Source organism: Balaenoptera ricei, chromosome 1 (genome assembly GCF_028023285.1).
Source record: "Balaenoptera ricei isolate mBalRic1 chromosome 1, mBalRic1.hap2, whole genome shotgun sequence".
In the NCBI taxonomy this organism is placed as follows: domain Eukaryota; kingdom Metazoa; phylum Chordata; class Mammalia; order Artiodactyla; family Balaenopteridae; genus Balaenoptera; species Balaenoptera ricei.
In genome coordinates, this window is record NC_082639.1 from 13,863,425 (window position 1) to 13,881,576 (window position 18,152).

Consider the following 18,152-nt stretch of genomic DNA (forward strand, 5'->3'; position numbering starts at 1 on the left):
GGCAACTGGGCCAAACAAACAAGACCTGAGCTGCCCACGGGCTCCCAGCCAGGCTCTGCAAACTGCACAGGTGCGAGGGAGGGGGAAGGGCAGATGCCTCAGCCCCCACCCCCATCCTTTGTCAGAGAACAGCGAACCTTTTTCAAGTGTCTTGTTAGCAAACACCCCAATAGCACCCACGGCTGCCAGACTTCACGGCCATTTTTATTAATTCTGTCTCAAGACTCTGCAGAAGTGGAGTGGGCTTTCTGTAATAGTTGCCCCGGCATCATGGGGCCATGACATTTGAACTTGGAGAGTAAGCAGGTGTTGGAGGGAGGGAGAAACAAGATCCAGGCCTCAGGGAATGTGCCGCCAATCAAGGAACCATGGCAGACGCAGGAACAGTAAAACTTCATTGCTTTCCACTTGAGAGTTTTCCAGCAGGCATCACGGAAAGCTGGGCAAGCACTAGGCTAATAGGATTGCAGGGGGTGTGCTTAACCTACTTGCAAGAATGAACTATTCCCAGGCCCCTTAGAAGCTCCGTTTCTATGCAAACAATGGTTGTACAAATGAAAGGCTCTCTCATCTCTTCATTGAAGCAGAGCCTCAAAGGGCCAATTGCTACCTGAATCTTTTTCATTAGCCCAGAATGAGGTACTGTCTATATAAATGAAGACCTTTGCATGACAAAATGTTTTTTAAATAGGGTAGATTATAAAAGTTTGGTTCTGACAAGTCTTCTTCAGCAAATTCACTTGCTGAATTTTGGCAGAAGATGTGAGGCCACACACCCCTTTCTTCCCTCCATCCCTTCATCCTTCCCTCCCTTCCTCCTTTCTGGGTTTGGGGCCAGATCAAGGAGGGACCTACAGTCACACTGAGTTTGGGCTTGATCCTCCAGTGTATGGAAGCCACGGGAAGGTTTTAAATTGGGAAAGGACAGGCCAGATCCTCACTGTGAGAAGGTCACTCTGGCAGCAGGGTGGGGGAGGGGACAAACTGGAGGGCCTCGGGCAGGGAGACATGGCGAGAATGAAGACAAAAATGGAGCAGTTCCAGACAGAGCAGAATCAGTAGAGTGGAGGGAAGGAACTGACCACTGTGTCACCCGTCCTGCCAGCTCCCATCCCCAGAAAGAAGATTAGAAGAAAAGAGGGTCAGAGGCAAATGTCATGCACACTTTTCTCTTTGAGAAATCCCATAGCCCCCACCCTTCCTCCCCAACCTTTTTATCCACGTGGCCACACGATTCCCACAGGACTTGTTATCTGGGCTTGGAGCTCACCGCGGATTGAGAGGAGCATTTTAATAGTAGGTATAACGTAACGTAGAATGAGCTGCTTCTCAAGGAAGCACCCCCAAGCAGAGTGTGCAAAGGCAAAAAGCCATAAAAAGTGGAGACGTCCTCACTGTAGAAAACAGTTGAGCAACGTCTTAATGTTAAAATAAGCCCAGCCGTGCCACTCCTTGGTATGAACCCAAGAGAGATGAAAGCATACGTTCATACAAAGACTTGTCCGCATATGTTCATAGCAGCTTTGTTTGTAATAGCCAAATAGAGAGCAGCCCAAGCATCCATCAGCAGGTCAGCGGATAGATAGGAGGGGGTATATCCATGCAATGGGAGGCCACTCAACCTTAAACAGGAATGAACTATTGATAAAGGCAACAACGTGAATGAATCTCAAATAACAGTGACGAGTGAAAGAAACCAAACAAAATATAGGACATGCTCCATGGTTCAATTTATATGAAACCCTGAAAACGTGATCCTAGGAAACAGTGACAGAAAGTGAATCAATGGTTGCCTGGCACTGGGGGCAGAATGGGGGGATTACAAAAGGACACAAGGAAACTTCTGGGGGCGATATGTTCATTATCTTGATTGTGGCAATGGTTTCAGTGGTGTATACATATGGCAAAACCCATCGAATGTGTAAACTTTATGCACAGTTTATTGTTTGTCAATCAGACCTCAATAAAGCTGTCAACAAATTTTTTGGTTAAAGGCAAGGATCCCAGGAGACATAGTGTAGGGGCAAACTAACCTAACACATTGCACTACCCCTAAGCCATGGCAGGATGAGATCGGTGCTTGTTATGACGACCTTGATCCAGGGTCAACTTAACTAATGTTCAGCTGATTTCTCCTAGGAAGGAGGAGGCATATATGTAGACTCAACTAAAAAAAAAGGCACCTTTATAGTGATGCCTGACGGTCCCCAACTTAACAATAGTTCGACTTAACGATGTTTCAACTTTACAATGGTGCAGAAGCGACATACATTCAGTAGAAACCGGGCTTCAGATTTTGAATTTTGGTCTTTTCCCGGGCTAGCCATACGCAGTACCAAACTGTCTTATGATGCTGGGCAGGACAGCACACTCCCAACCAGTCACAGGATCACGAGTGTAAACAACCGATACATTTACAACCATTCTGTACCCAGGTAACGATTCTGTTTTTCACTTTCAGTATAGTGTTCAACAAATTGCATGAGATATTCAACACTTTGTTGTAAAATAGACTTTGTGTTAGATGATTTTACCCAACTATAGGCTAAGGGAAGTGTCCTGAGCACAGTTAAGGTAGGTGAGGCTAAGCTATGATATTCAGTAGGTTAGGTGTATTAAATGCATTTTCGACTTAGGATATTCTTAATTTTCAACTGGTTTATTAGGATGTAACCTCATTGTAAACTGAGGAAGATCACTATTGTTCTGTCTTCTTCCATGTTATGTACTCAACACCGTAAACATGGTAGACGCTTAATAGTTTGTTTTAAAAATTTAATACATTAATGGTGCAGGGGGTAAAAATCTGACAAGCGCCTACAGCATGCCGGGCTCTGCTCTAAGTGCATTTGCATGTCATTAATTTAGGTTTCAGGTCTCAGCAAAAGTCACTTACTGGATCATCTGATTTGCCAACAGTACAGGAAAAGTAACTCAGAGATCTGTTCCCTGTTTCATCCCAGCCCCACCCTCTGCTCCCAAGTCCACGATCTCCAGTCTGGGAGAATCTAGGACTCTTCCCAGTGGAAAGACAAAGTCAGGAAAGGAAAGATGGTCAGAGGCTGTAGAGTCGTATCAGGTGTGGAGAATGTGAATACAACTGGCTCAGCAAACTCCAGGCATCAGAATTAAGGGGCCCACTGGAAGCTGGAAGAAGGAAATTTAGGAAAATAAAAGACCATCCCGTTTCTCCCAGCAGGGAGGAAACAGATGGCTCTCAAAACCTGGAGAGGTGGCAAGGCTCAAAACAGAAATATGCTCAAGAGCAGTGAAGGCAAATTCCGGTCCCAAGGAGCTCAAATTAATTTGCTGGGAAAGGAAGATCTGACTTACAGTGTGGGGATGGCAGTGGGGTTCCAGAGACCTTTCACGGGCTCTGGCATCCATCAGGCTTGGTTTCGAATCACAGCACCCGCCTGCTCACTCTGTGACCTCCTCACATTCCCTCTTCTCTGGGTGCCTCAGTTTCCTCATCTATACAATGGGGATAATAATATTATTATTGCTATATAATACATACCAGAGCAGGTTTTATATACTGCATTGTAATAGGGTAGTGTCAAGGATCCAGGGAGATAGGGTAAAATGCTTAGCACAACGCCTCTCATTGTAAATCTCTATAAATACCAGCTCCTTCCAAAGGCTCTAATCCCACAAGGCAGATATTATAACACCCGGTTATCAGATGGAGAAACCGAAGCACAAAGAAGCCAAAGGGCCTTACCCAACCTCCCGCAGCTAGTCAGGTGCAGAGCCCAGACCAGAGCCCAGGGCACCTAACTCCTGGCCCTGGTAGCTTCTGCCGCCCTCATTCATACAGTGAATATTCCCTGAGCACCTACCACGTGACCAGGCTCGCCTTCAAGTAGCTCATATGCTTCTCTGGGATGGAAGACAAAAGGGTACCAATGTAGCATGATATGGATAGGTAGGTGGTCCCAGACAGACACAGCCCTGGGGAGGTGGAGAGGGACTCTGTCTGCACAGGGAGCGGCAGGCAGTCAGGGCAGCCTGCCTGGCAGAGGCAGCATCTGAATGTAAAGCCTTAGGACCACGATGTGTCTAGTGATTCTAGTCCATTGGACTTTCAAGCCACACCATTTTGTGCTAAGCCCTTGAAGTATCCCACGTAATCTTCTCAATTATCTGATGGGGAGGGATCATAAATGGGGAAAGTGAGACTCAAATGCTAGGCTTTGAAAGATGGCTAGAGGCTTGCTGTGTAGATAAGAAAGGAAAAGTGGTCCAAGCAGAGGGAACAGCCTGGGCAAGGAGACACAGAGGCAGGAGACAAATCCTTGGCATCTCTGTGTCTACCCCTTCCCCCACCCCTAAGGCTCAGCACAGGGCGTGGTACGCAGTAGGTGTAAATACTTGTGCTGAATATGGACAGCCTACAGTCCTGGCCCTGGGCCTTGTGACGCCCCAGTGACCAGCTCTTGCCTGGCCTCACCTGAGCCACGGGGACAGCCAGTGGGGTCTCCGCTATCTCTGTGCCCAGCTTTTCAAAATCACAATTACTCGCCTGCCCTTCGGAACCACTGTCAGTGTTGGTAAACTCCAGCTGCTAAACTGCATTACGCTGAACTCGCCAGAAACCTTTGCCATTATTAATAGTTTATTGATTGCAGCCCATGGCTGATGAGAGCAGGACTCCTCACCCCCAGCCCCCTCGGGGCCCTGCTATCTGCGGAAGGCCTTCTAGCCAGCATGCAGATCAATGCCACTCAAATCTGGAGAAAGGGGGTCTCTGGGCCACTTAATCCACTTTAGAAGGATAACACTGAAGGCACAAGCTCAGATGAGGCGCTGAGAAGAGGCAGATTGGTCCAAATCAAAGCTGTGACTGGAAGCTCTTGGATCTGCAGACAAGAACCAGAATCTGCCTTGGGGTGGGGAAGGGGACGGGGGGCTGCAAGGCTTGCAGCAGAGGGAGGCTCACACCATAGCCTCCTGGAAGGTCTCACCATCCACCCATTTAGCAACTATTGATTGAGTACCAACCATGATGGCAAGCACTGTGCAAGGCCCTGGGATACACTGGTAAGCCAGCTGGATGCAGATCTTGCCTTCATGGATTTTATTGTGCATGGTGTGGGGGAGGAGGACATTCGTGAGTTACAAACATGTCATTAAGTTACAATGTAGACAAGAACTGCTCAGGAGAGGCACGCAGAGACCTGCTGTATCAGTCAGCTATGGATACATAACAAGCAGTCCCAAATGAGGATGGTTTAAAGCAATGTATTATAGCTCACGATGTTGGGGTTGGCTAGGTTCAATCCCGAGTGTGGCCTTGGCTGGACCAGCTGGGCCAAGTGGGGCCTCCCTCCACTTGCTCTCAGCCTCCATCAGAGGCTTGTTCTCAGGACAGAGGCAGAGGGAGAGAGAGAGAGAATTCTTTTGAAACTTGGAATTTGCACACCATCACTTTCACCCCATATTATTGGTCAAAGCAAGTCACAAGGCCCAGAATGGGGGAATAGACTCCACTTCTAGGTGAGAAGAACTATAAAGGCACTTTGCAGGATACAGGGAGGCTGTTAATCCAGGCCATCAATGCAATCAATCTACCACAGACACCTAGACCAGGTGGTCACTTTCTAAGTGACCTTTGTAGCTTGAAGGATGTAGCCAGGGGAAGAAAATGCAATATTCTCAGGAAAACAGACTGCTGCAATCAAAAGTGCTGAATCAAAAAAGATACTTGGCTCAATTCACCTAGGACTGTCACCTATGAGGGATCTTGGATGGGATTCTGGAACAGAAAAAGGACATTAGTGGGAAAACTGGTGCAATCTGGATAAAGTCTGGAGTTGAGTTAATAGCAATGTATTAACACTGGTTCTTAGTCTGACAACAGTACTGTGGTCTTGTAAGAGTTAACGATGGGGGAAATTGGGTGAGAGGTGTTTGGGGACTGTATTCTCTGTGCAGCTTTTCTGTAAATCTAAAATAATTTCATAATTAAAAGTTTCTTTTTGAAAAAAAGGAACTTGGCACATGGGAGGAATGGAAAGAATGCCATTGTCACTGGAGGATGCGGGAGCTGGGATATGGCAAGAACCAACTGTGCTGAGCCTTGTTGGCCCAGATAAGGATTCTGGTCTTTATTCAAAGAGCAGAGAGAAGCTTTTGAAGGGCCTTAGGTAGGGGAGTACCATTAATCCCATTTGCATTTGAAAAGATCTGGGTTCTACCTTGGTGCACAGATCAGGAGGGAGATTAGCAGGGGCAGAGAAACCAGTTAGCTATTCATCCCATATTCCAAGTGAGAAAAGATGTTGACAGTGGAGATACAGGGGAGAGGATGGTTCAGGACATAGTTAAGATGCAGAACATCCAGGACTTGGTCACTGACTGTGTTTGAGGAGTATAGAAATGGGAGATATCAAGGATGTTGCCCAAAGTGTGACTTGGACCTCTGGCGGAGAACAGGACCATTCGTGGAGGAAGAAACATCCGAGGCTGTAGAAACAGTCCTAAGCAAAAAGCCGCCTCCTTCATAAAGCACCAATCCAGATGTCCCCTGAGCTGTCTTCTATACCACCCGTATTGTGTCACCCAAACATATTGCTTGTGTTACTGTCACCTGAACAAGAGTGTAGTGATTGCCTAAACACATCACCTGTGTCCCTAGCACAGAAATACATCTGCGTATATCACCCTATGTGGCGGTTACCTGTGCATTTCCACCTGTGTGTCAACCGTGTCGTTATTATCTGTAGCTGCCAGCTCCATGTGTCCCTCGAGCCTGTTTCTTTACAGAGCTGTCACCTGAGCATGTCACCTGTACACATGTCCCCTACGCAAGGCCTTTAAGAAAGTTGCCTCTATAACAGGCACCTATGAGTGTCACCTAAACATGTCACTCTAGATGACTGTCATTCAGCAACCCTGCCCAGTAGAGAGGCTATTTTTTTTCAGTCTAGCTGAGTTACAAACAAAGAAAATCGTTCCCAGAGGGGAGACAGTTCCCTGCTGCTTCCGCTCTCACAGTGTTCTTTTCTTCTGAGATGGGAGGCAGCATCTTCCCCACAAAGTTTCCCTGATGAAAAGCTCCCCGTTCTTTAAGTCCTTTTGTGACAGTCGGTAGACCAGATGTCAGCCTCTGTGTAGTCTATGTAAATGAAGGTGTTTGTTTATGCTAATGTGGGCTGGGCGATGGGAGGGAAGGAGGCTCTGTTAGATGGGGTGGCTTCCTCCATGAGACACGGGGATGGAGAGAGAGGCTGGGCGCCCAGGTGTGTGCGTGTGGGCACGGAGGGTGGGGGACGTGGGGGACAGTGAGTCATAGGAAAAAGTTGCTGGAAGACAAAGATGGGGGTGGGGACAGCTGAAAGGAGAGGAGAGAGGAGTGACTCTGAGGTTAGATTGCTCAGTAGAAACAGATGGAGAGAGAGGCTTAGCTGATGGAGAGGGAAATGTGTTAGCTATGGGGGTGGACGCGAAGAGCAGAATTGAAGGGACCCCCCTTCTTGGCGGCAGGGCTGGTACAGGCATCCAGGCGTCCAGAGCCTGTGCTCTCAGCCAACGCCCTCTTCCTCCACCGGGTTTCTGATCGGACTGCTGGGCCAGTTTGATGGGTAGAGCACTATGCCTGGCATTTACTAGGGTTCCATGAACATGAGCTTCTTCCCCCGGGTTTCTGCTGTGGCGTGAGAACCTCCAAGACCCAAACCCAGAGACCCCACTTTCTTTAAGTTGTGGCCAGAATAGGCTCCCCTTCGGCTGCATGATGAGGCCCAGAGAAGGCTGGAACTTGCTGGAGGACACACAGATTTCCCTGGTGCAGCAGCAACATAGCTTCTGAACTCCAGGTCAAGGCTGTTCCCCTTCCAAGTGTCCAGATCTCACTTCCCAGGAATCCCCTCTCCCTCACAGGGCATCACAGGACCCAGGAACAACAGGTAATGGTCCTGCGACCATTTTAATGTGACATTCCTGCTCGCAGAGGTCTTGCAGTAACATCGTCACATTTAATCCTCACTGCAGTCCTGCAAAGCATCAGCCCCATATTTTAGATAAGAAATGGAGGCTCAGAGACAGCATGGCTTACACAAGGTCACACAGCGTACCAACAGTGGGGGCAGGATTTGAACTTGGCTCTCTCTAACCCAATGTCAGAGAGGAGTGAGGAAAGAGCTTCCCCGGTGACACTTCCATGGGGAGAGAGAACAACAAACCAACTCATTTTATCGTGGTCTGACCCTGTAGACCCTGTAGAAGGATCTAGAACAGAAATCGTCAAACTACAGCCTGCAGCCTGTAAACCAAGAATTTTTTTACATTTTTAAATGGTTAGAAAAAAATGGAGAAAGAGAATAAGATTTCATGGCACATGAAATTGTATGAATGCAAGATTTGATGATTATAAATAAAGTTTTATTGGAACACAGCCACATTGGTTCACTTACTAAGCGTGGCTGCTTTTGCTCTACAAGAGCAGAGTTGAGTAGTTGTGACAGAGACTGTAAAAACAACAAAGCCTAAAATATTTACTCTTTATTTTTACTTTTTTTTTTTTAAGATTTTTTTATGTGGACCATTTTTAAAGTTTTTATTGAATTTGATACAATATTGCTTCTGTTTTGTTTTGGCTTTTTTTTTTATGTTTTGGTTTTTAGGCCGCGAGGCATGTGGGATCTTAGCTCCCCGACCAGGGGTCGAACCCACACCCTCTGCATTGGAAGGTGAAGTCTTAACCACTGGACTTCCAGGGAAGTCCCAATATTTTACTCTTTAGAGGACATGTCTGGAAGAAGGTTTGAGGGAGCATCTCCTGTCCTCGTAGGTCGACTCCTCTGAGAAGGCCTCTTGACAACCTTGGGCAGAACCAGCTGCTACCCGCTCACTCTACACACGGATAAGCTCACCCTTTCCCATGGGATTTGGGTTTTTTTTATGAAATATAGTTGATTTACAATGTTATGTTAGTTTCAGGTGTACAGCAAAGTGATTCAGTTTTATATATATATATCTATATATATTTATATATAGATACTCTTTTTCAGATTCTTTTCCATTATAGGTTATTACAAGATATTGAATATAGTTCCCTGTGCAATACTGTAGGTCCTTGTTGGTAATCTATTTTATATATAGAAGTGTTATATGTTAATCCCAAACTCCTAATTTATCCCTCCCCCCACCTTTCCTCTTGGGTAACCATAAATCTGTTTTCTGTGTGAGTCTATTTCTGTTTTGTAAATAAGTTCATTTGTGTATCATTTTTTAGATTCCACGTATAAGCAATACCATATGATATTTGACTTCGTCTTACTTCACTTAGTGTGATAATCTCTAGGTCCATCCATGTTGCTGCAAATGGCATTATTTCTTTTTTATGGCTGAGTAATATTCCATTGTGTGTGTGTGTGTGTGTGTGTGTGTGTGTGTGTGTGTATACCACATTTTCTTTTTTTTTTAACATCTTTACTGCAGTATAATTGCTTTACAATGGTGTGTTAGTTTCTGCTTTATAACAAAGTGAATCAGCCATACATATACATATATCCCCATATTCCTTCCCTCTTGCGTCTCCCTCCCACCTTCCCTATCCCACCCCTCTAGGTAGTCACAAAGCACTGAGCTGATCTCCCTGTGCGGGCTGCTTCCCGCTAGCTATCTATTTTACATTTGGTAGTGTATATATGTCCGTGCCGCTCTCTCACTTTGTCCCAGCTTACCCGTCCCCCTCCCTGTATCCTCAAGTCCATTCTCTAGTAGGTCTGCATCTTTATTCCCTTCTTGCCCCTAGGTTCTTCATGACCATTTTTTTGTTTGTTTTTTAGATTCCATATATATGTGTTAGCATACGGTATTTGTTTTTCTCTTTCTGACTTACTTCACTCTATATGACAGACTCTAGGTCCATCCATCTCACTACAAATAACTCAATTTCGTTTCTTTTTATGGCTGAGTAATATTCCATTGCATATATGTGCCACATCTTCTTTATCCATTCATCTGTTGATGGACATTTAGGCTGCTTCCATGTCTTGGCTATTATGAATAGTGCTGCTATGAATATTGGGGTGCATATATCTTTTTGAATTATATTTTTCTCTGGATATATGCCCAGGGCTGTGTTTGCTGGATCATATGGCAACTCTATTTTTACTTTTTTAAGGAACCTCCATCCTGTTCTCCATAGTCCCATGGGATTTGGGGCGTTGATAGCTTCCCTGCCTCCTTGTCCATTGGGATGGGGGATGGTCCTTGGAGACAAGAATTTTACGGTGTTTCTTCTCAAGTCTCCAGGGCCATGCATAAAGTGATAGCATGGCCGTGTGGAGAGAGGAGTTCAGATTCCCATCCTGGCTCTTAATAGCCATATTCGGGGGGGGGGGGGCAATTACATCCCCTCTGGAGTCTCAGTTTCCATGTTTATGAAATGGGAAGAGCGATCGATTCCTGTGGCGGGGGGCAGCTGTGAGGAATGAGTGAGCTGATGGACTAGGTGACAGTTTTGAGCCTGAACCGCATGACAGGCGCCTCAGTCCATGTCATCCTCAGGGGCCCCTGGGAGTGGGCACGTCACCATCCCTGGTCCAGCAGCTGAAAGGAGCACAGATTTTCCTCTAGTTGAACACACAGCCCACACCTTCATCCTCTGAAGCATCGGGCACAGGGCCTGGCATACAGTCGGTGTTCCATAAATGTTTCTTCTCCGCCCAGCACAGCATGTGGGCATTGGATGGTGGGTCCAGGAGCGTTGCTGAGAGAAGGCTGGATGGTGGGGCTTTGGGGTTGGTTTACTGCAGTGCTGTGACTGCCAGCCCCAGACAACGGACCCTCATCCTGCTCCTCTGCCTCCCCGCAGGCTGCCCGAGGTCCGCATCTCTGACAACGGTCCTTACGAGTGTCACGTGGGCATCTACGACCGCGCTACGAGGGAGAAGGTGGTCCTGGCATCAGGCAACATCTTCCTCAACGTCATGGGTGAGTGCAGGGCTCTTGGCACTGGCGTCACTGTGTGCGTGCACGTGTGCCTGTGTGTGTGTGTGTGTGTGTGTGTGTGCACGCGTACCCACGCACACAGAGGGGCTGTCCTGGGAACCACCTGCCAAAATGCCTGCTGTGCTGGCAGTGGACCCTCTTCTCTCCCACCCTTGCCCTCGAGGGCAGGAGGCCAACTATGCTGAGGTGTGACCGGTGTGGCCTCTCAGGAACCCCTTCTCCTACCGGCACTGACACCCGGACCTGAGGAAGGCAGGGCTGTGCCTCATACCTGCAGCCTCATGGACCAGGCACTTTGAAGGGGCTCCGACATGTTGATTGGAATGAATGAGGGACACTGAGACTTCCTGAGGGGCGGCAGCCTGCCGCAGCCTCTGGGCGTCAGTTTCCCCTTCTGTAAGATGGGGGTGGGATGCAGGCCTAGTGGATCACTCATGGATCTCCTAGCCCCAGCCTCTGCGACCTGTTGAGGTCACGGGGAGAGAATACTGAGTTGTATGGGCACCTTTCCCAGGTGAAAGCCAGGAGCCACGTTCATGGAAACACCTGTAGCAAAGTGCAGTGGGGGTGGGCACTCCCCCGGGGGGAGGACAATCCAGGAGGCTCCAGGGTGGGGGAGGGGGTTGAGACAGCATCTCAGTGATGATGCACACCTACTGCAGAGAGAACGTTCCCTCCCTGTGCCTCCCAAGCCTTTTCCAGGACATTGAAGCATCAGGGGACACGTTAGAAAGCGTGCTGGACTGGATGTCAGGGTTCCTGGGTTCCCACCCTGTGTCTGTGCCTCCATTTCTACACCTGTAAAATGGGGATAAGAATACTAGTGCCTGTCTCTGGCTGGCTGTGTTCCCTACCCAGCCCCGGTTTCCCCACTTGTAAAACAAAGCCTTTCTCCACGTGGTCTCAGAAGCCCCTTCCAGCGCTGACGTTCTTGCCGGGCACAATCTTGGGTTCTGGGTCAGCTCTGCTGCCAGGATTCTAGGCACTTGGCCTTGACTCCGGACTCTGTGTTCCCTGATTTTCTTATCAAATGATATTTATCAGGGAAACAAAGCTTGCCATACTTGGGCAGTCAATGAAAGCATAAAGGCCTCGTGGAAGCCACTGCTTCTGGGAAAATGGAAAACCTCCAAAGGCCCGACCTCCAGAGGGACATTGAATCCTGTAGCAGCAGCGCGCGGTGTGTTCTGGCTTCCTGGGGGACAGGCCATGGCCAGGAGGTGGCAGTGCCAGGAAAACCTCCCCTCTTGCAGTCGCCCGCCCACGGAACGTCTTCTGTAATACTTGGGCAAGGAGTGTTCTTGGTACCCAGCCCTAGGCTGGTCACACCAGGGAGGCCGGTGCAGATGAAACTCGGTTTGCTCCATCAAGGGGCTCCCAGTCTGATGAGGGATGTGTACTCAATTGTTTATTCATCAGATATTTATTGAGCACCTACCACGTGCCAGGAAATGGCCATATACTTTCAATAAGAAACATCTTTGTCCTTGGGAGTTTGCGTCCAGTGCGTGAGACAAGCATAAAACACATGTGTAGATGGGTAAGTGAGGTGATTATGGAGAGTGATAAATACTGGGAAGAAAATCACGCAGGGTAATGGGGTCACGAGTGACTACAGGGGAGGTGGCAGCCAGTTTAGGGAGGGGGCTCAGGGAAGGCCCCTGGAGGCCACAGGGTTAGGTGCTTTCCGGACCTTATGTCATTTAGTCCTCACAGCCAACCCAAGAGGAGGTACTAGTACTATTATCCCTATTTTGCAAACATAGATATAGAGGCACAGAGAAAGCAAGCAACTTGCTTGAAGTCACACAGCAAGGATCCCAAAACCTTCCCATGAGACCAGGCTGCTTAGTGTTGAGGACAGAACCCAGGTGTCTTGACTCCTGGGCCAGCTCTGTTGCACTGATGGAGGCAGTGTGGATGGTCCAGCTGAGGATTTGCTCTCTGGTGCCTGCGAGCAAGGCCGGAGTCCTCAGAGCCACCTCGGCTACGAGGCTCATGCCCCTCACCCATTCACCAAAGGCTCCTGAGCAGGTGACTGTCCCTCTGTGGCCTCGGTTTCCTCATCCGTACAATGAGGTGGTAGAACCAGATAACCCTAAACCTCCTCTGCTAGTTCCAACTGAGGCACAAAGAGGTCTCGTGGGACCAGCCCAGCTTGCACAGCTGGCCTGACCATCCCAGCTGAAGAAGGTGGTGTGCTCCTGGTAGGCTCCGGGGAGCAAGGGACTTTATACTTCTGGGCTCCTCCCAGAGGGAGGTGGCAGTCAATCCAGGGATGGGGCAGACAGCTCCCGGGATCCCACTTACTGAGCAGGAGGCTGAGGCTACCAGGAGGGGCCAGAGAGGGGCAGGGCCAGGGGTCCCACCCTCACCCGCCCCAGTGCCCCCAGGAAGGCTCTGACCCCTAGAAGTTCAGCGCATCCCAGGATGGGACTCTCCCTGGAATAGCAACCCCCCCATCTCAGTCAATCCTCTGACTGTCCCCAGTGCTCAGAGGTCACCGAGCTTGTCACTGGTCCCTACAGCCTAGCTGTCCCCTGATGGGTCAAGTCCACCGGTGCTTGCCACGCGGGCAGGACCTGATGCCTTGCCCCACCACGGCATGTGCCTGACAGTGTGTGAGCTTCCAGCTTCATGCGCGTTTTCCGACAGAATCCTGGCGACAGCCTGTGAGCTGGGAGATGTTATAATCCCTGTTATATGAGGGGAAATGACTTGTCTAGGGTCATAACAGCCATCTGAGGCCAAAGCCCGTGGTCTAAACCAGTGGTTCACAAACCTGAATGAGCATCAGAATTGCCTGGAGGGCTTGTGAAGATACAGATTGCTGGGTCCCACCCCCAAAGCTCCTAAGTCAGCAGATCTGGGGCGGGGCCCAGGAATCTGCATTTCTCACAAGTTCCCAGATGATGCTGATGCTACAGGTGCCAGGACCGCGCTTTGAGAACCACTGGTCTAAACCACTGGTCTAAACCTCTAAGTCTTCAAAAGATACCAATTCTGTATATATCTCTATTGATATCTATATCAGTACAAGCATCAACAGCTGTATCTGTACTCTTATCTATATGCGAATGTATTTCTCCTTCCTCCTTACGATTCTCACCTCACCCCAGACACAGGAGAATGCCCCATCTGCATACAAGTTAAGGACACGCAGGTGTGGAGCTGAGTCCCAGATCCACCATGCAACCTTGCATTCATTAGCTTCCCTGGGCCTCTGTCTCCCCATCTGTAAAATAGGGGTAAGGATGCCTCCTTCCTAGGATGATTGTGAAGTTTAAATTAGAAAAGGTTTGCAAAACATCTAGCCCAGCACGAGGCAGCCAAGAGGTTCAGTAGGTCAGATTTTACTGTCTTTATTAACATTGTCTCCGGCCTGCCTGCTCTTGGGCACGGCTGTGGCTGCGTCTTTCTTGCTCCTGGTTTTAGCCCTGGCACAGAGAAGTCCCATCCACCATTCCTGACTCCAGGGAGCTTTAAGCCAGTCTGAGAAATGAATGCTCACAGCTTTGTGCCCACTGGCTCCTTGGAAAGGGGGTTCAGTCCTGCCCTGTTTCTGGGTGTCAGGGTGGCTGGCCTCTGTGTGACCATCCGCCTGTAGGTCTGCCTATCCAGGCATCACATGTCCAGGGGAGGAGCCAGGATACATCCCAAGTTTGAAAATGACAGCCACACCTCAGTCTTGGCCAGTTTGTGACAGTTCCACGGTGCTTCCCATAGAGCATTTCGCCTGATCCTCACCACGGCCCCTCAGGGGCAGGATAACCATTATCCCCAGTTCCCAGATGAGAAGACTGAGGCTCAGGGAGAGGAAGGGATTGGCTCTGGGCCCCGCAGGGCTGTGGCTGTCCCTGTCCCAGAGCAGCGTGGCTTCTGAGGCCCAGCAAGGTCCGGACTGGTGAGGGGAGGGCTGGGAGAGACAGTGGGGCCGAGTGTAAGGCAGTTTCCCGTGTAGTATCTCCCATAACCCCGGCGGCCATGTCAGCCCATGAGGCAGAAACTGCACTGTGCCCACTGCATAGACCCAGGCACAGAGAAGGAGGTGGCTGACTTAGCCGAGGTTGGGGGGAGGATTAAGTGAGATGACCCATAGCACAGAATGTTCTGAGGCCGCGCAGTCCGAGTGACCCATAAATAGTATCTCCCTACAAACTACTATATATCAAAGAGGTGAAAAACAAGGTCCTACTGTATAGCACAGGGAACTATATTCACTATCCTGTCATAAACCAAATGGAAAAGAATATGAAGAAGAATATGTATATATGTATAACCAAATCACTTTGCTGTACAGCAGAAATTAACACAACATTGTAAATCAGAGAATTCCCTGGCTGTCCAGTGATTAGGACTCCGCGCTTTCACTGCCCAGGGCCTGGGTTCAGTCCCTGGTCAGGGAACTGAGATCCCACAAGCTGTGCGACACAGCCAAAATAATAATAATAATAATAATAATTTTAAAAAATAAATAAATCTCTAAAAAACCATTGAAAATCAACTATACTTCAAAATAAATAAATGAATAATAATATCACTCACAACAAATAGTGATCGTGTCAGTTAAAAATCAGGCACAATTAGAAAGGTTTAAAAATTGCCCCCCCTCCCCCTTCCTCCCCCATGACTGTCTCCTTTAAATATATTTCAAGGCAGGTTTCAAAAATTAAAGTCAGCTCATTGTTTTGGCCTGTCTGTGGCATTGCATAGAAAGACCCTTTCTTGTCACACACACGCACACAGAGACCTTCCCTCCAGGTAAGTGGAGGTCATTGAAAGCAGGGGTCTCCTTTGGGCCTAAGCCCTTAGGTCTCCTAAGGGACCCTAAGGGCTGTGCAAGGAACAGTGGGGCAAGACGACCCCTGTCCAATTTGGGGGTCAAAGGGAAACTTCCCAGGACAGTGAGGAGAGGGCAGCCGAGAGGGTGGGCAGCGCCCAGGCCCCCACCTACATCAAAAGCACAGAGCAGGTCCGCCGGAGAACCGGGCACCGCAGCCCGCTCTCACCAAGCCTGCATCCATCCAGAACATTCTAACGCGCTGTTTCCAGAGGCCTCTGGGTGGATGTCAAAATGAGAGCGCAGCTGTAATTTCACGCCTATAACATCCCCGCTGCGTGGTGGGGAAAGACATTTGGGAGCCCCATGGGTGACACCGAGGGTTCGTGCTGCACACGGTCATTAAAATGTTTTTATCCGAGCAGCAGATAAATTGTAAACCAGTTTGAAAGTTGCGTGCTGGGCCCCGGGAACACACTGTGCACAGTCACGGAAGGCTCTCGGAGGCTCTTCTTGGGGGTGTAGGTTATGCGGGGGAGCGTGTTCAGGCTGGGACGTTACCATCAATTAAATGTTGAGAGGCCCAGACACTCCCACCTGCTGAAGGCAAAAGAGGCTGTTCTTCTGGTTTCACCGCAAGACCAAGGCACAGGGTTTCTCCGCCACCCTCGCCGTGCAGAGTTGCCACTGAGGGGGCCTTTAACCCAGAGCTAATAATCAAGGTCACTAGCCATCAAGCTCGGCTATCTGCCCAGCCTTGTGTGCTGAGTATTCAATCCATGGTTCATCATGTGACCCTCAGGAGCACCTCCCGAAGTAGGCATTGTCACCCCCATTTTACAGATGAGGAAACGGAGGCTCTGAGAGTTTAAGGGGCTCACCCACATGAGTGCCAGAGCTGGGGCTCCCAGCAGGTCTGCCTGAGACCAGAGCTGCTGTTCCTAACAGCATCTCCGAGCTCCCAAGGGGAAACATCCCAACCTTTGGCACAAAAGCTGTTAGTGACACAAATGTCAAGCAAGCATGCGGGGGAGGGGGGAGCAGTGCAGAGTAGAGAGAGTGCGGACCTTGGGGAGATTGAGCCCCAACTAGGAGCGCTTGGCACTCAAAACTCAGATGGCCAGTGGGGCTGTTGTCCCTCTAGGGGTCTGGCAGGAGTCTGGGGGCAGGAAGAGCACGTCCATCAGTGCCCCCCGCTTCTCCATTCCTGTGCCCCAGTCCCCGTGAGTGGTTCCCCCATCCGCGCCTACCCAGCACCCCCTCACTGCTTAGACCCTGTGAACGGAGCCCTGAACTTGGAGTCCAGCCGACCTGGGTCCCAATCCAGGTCAGTGCCCACGTGTGACATGAACAGTCCAGTACTGAACTTTCCTGTCTGGTGAAAACAATATCAGAATGTCTTTTTGGCTGAAATATATTAGAAGGTGACTTGGCTGTCCACACACACGGGCATTCTAAATCTCATTTATTCATTCATTTTTCATTCACTCATTTATTTACCAAATATTTATGGAGCACCTGGTACATTCAGGTGCTGTCGTATGCATGGGAACTCAGCTTCGGCAATCGGACAGACGAAATTCCAAGTCCTCAAGGAACGGTCAGGGCAGGAAGGGAGGCAGACACGAACAAGTAGACAGCTGGGACCTGTGATATGTCAGAGGGCAGTCAAGCAAAGCAGAGGGAAGTGGGGCTATTGTAAACAAGGTGGACAGCAAGGCCTCTTTAAGAAGGTGACACTCAGAGAAGGTGAGGCCCGAGCCCTGTGGGTTTCATGCCTTCATGCAACCAATTCAATGGTTACTGACTTATTCATCATCTCCCCCGTGCCAGGCAGAGCTCTAGGTGCTGAGGACACGTCCCATCTGAGGGAGGTAGCTCATGGTACAGATGCAGAAGCAAGGTTTGGGGATTGTGCTGCATCCCCAGGGCCGCCCATAACACGTGATCATAATCTGGGGGCTTAAAGGGAAAGGAATGTATTCTCTCGCAGTTCTGGAGGCTAGAAGTCCAAAATCAAGGTGTCGGCAGGGCTATACTCCCTCTGACAGCTCTAGAGAAGGGTCCTTCCTTGCCTCTTCCAGCTTCTGGTGGTTGCCAGCAATTCTCAGCATCCTTGACTTGTAAATGCATCATTCCCATCTCTGCCTCCATCCTCACCTGGCGTTCTCCCTCTGTGCATCTGTGTCCCTGTGTCCCAATTTCCCTCTCCTTGTAAGGACACCAGACAATGGATGAGGGCCCACCCTAATCCATTATGACCTCATTTTAACTTTACATCTGCAAAGACCCTATTTCCAAATAAGGTCCCATTCACAGGGTAAGGACTGTAACATATCTTTTGGGGGGACACAATTAAACCCACAACAGTAACTGACTCAGGAGGGAGCAGGGCAGATTCACTGTCTGA

At 49.2% G+C, this 18,152-nt stretch overlaps 1 protein-coding gene across 4 annotated transcripts in view; it reads left to right on the forward strand.

Moving 5' to 3' along the window:
- Positions 1 to 18,152, forward strand: part of IGSF21 (immunoglobin superfamily member 21) — a 248,190-nt gene that overhangs the window by 193,050 nt on the left and 36,988 nt on the right. For all 4 annotated transcript variants that reach the window (XM_059914883.1, XM_059914866.1, XM_059914875.1 and 1 more), the window contains one exon: positions 10,826 to 10,944. In XM_059914883.1, coding sequence (XP_059770866.1) covers positions 10,826 to 10,944 — 119 coding nt within the window. The remainder of the gene's footprint in view (positions 1 to 10,825; positions 10,945 to 18,152) is intronic.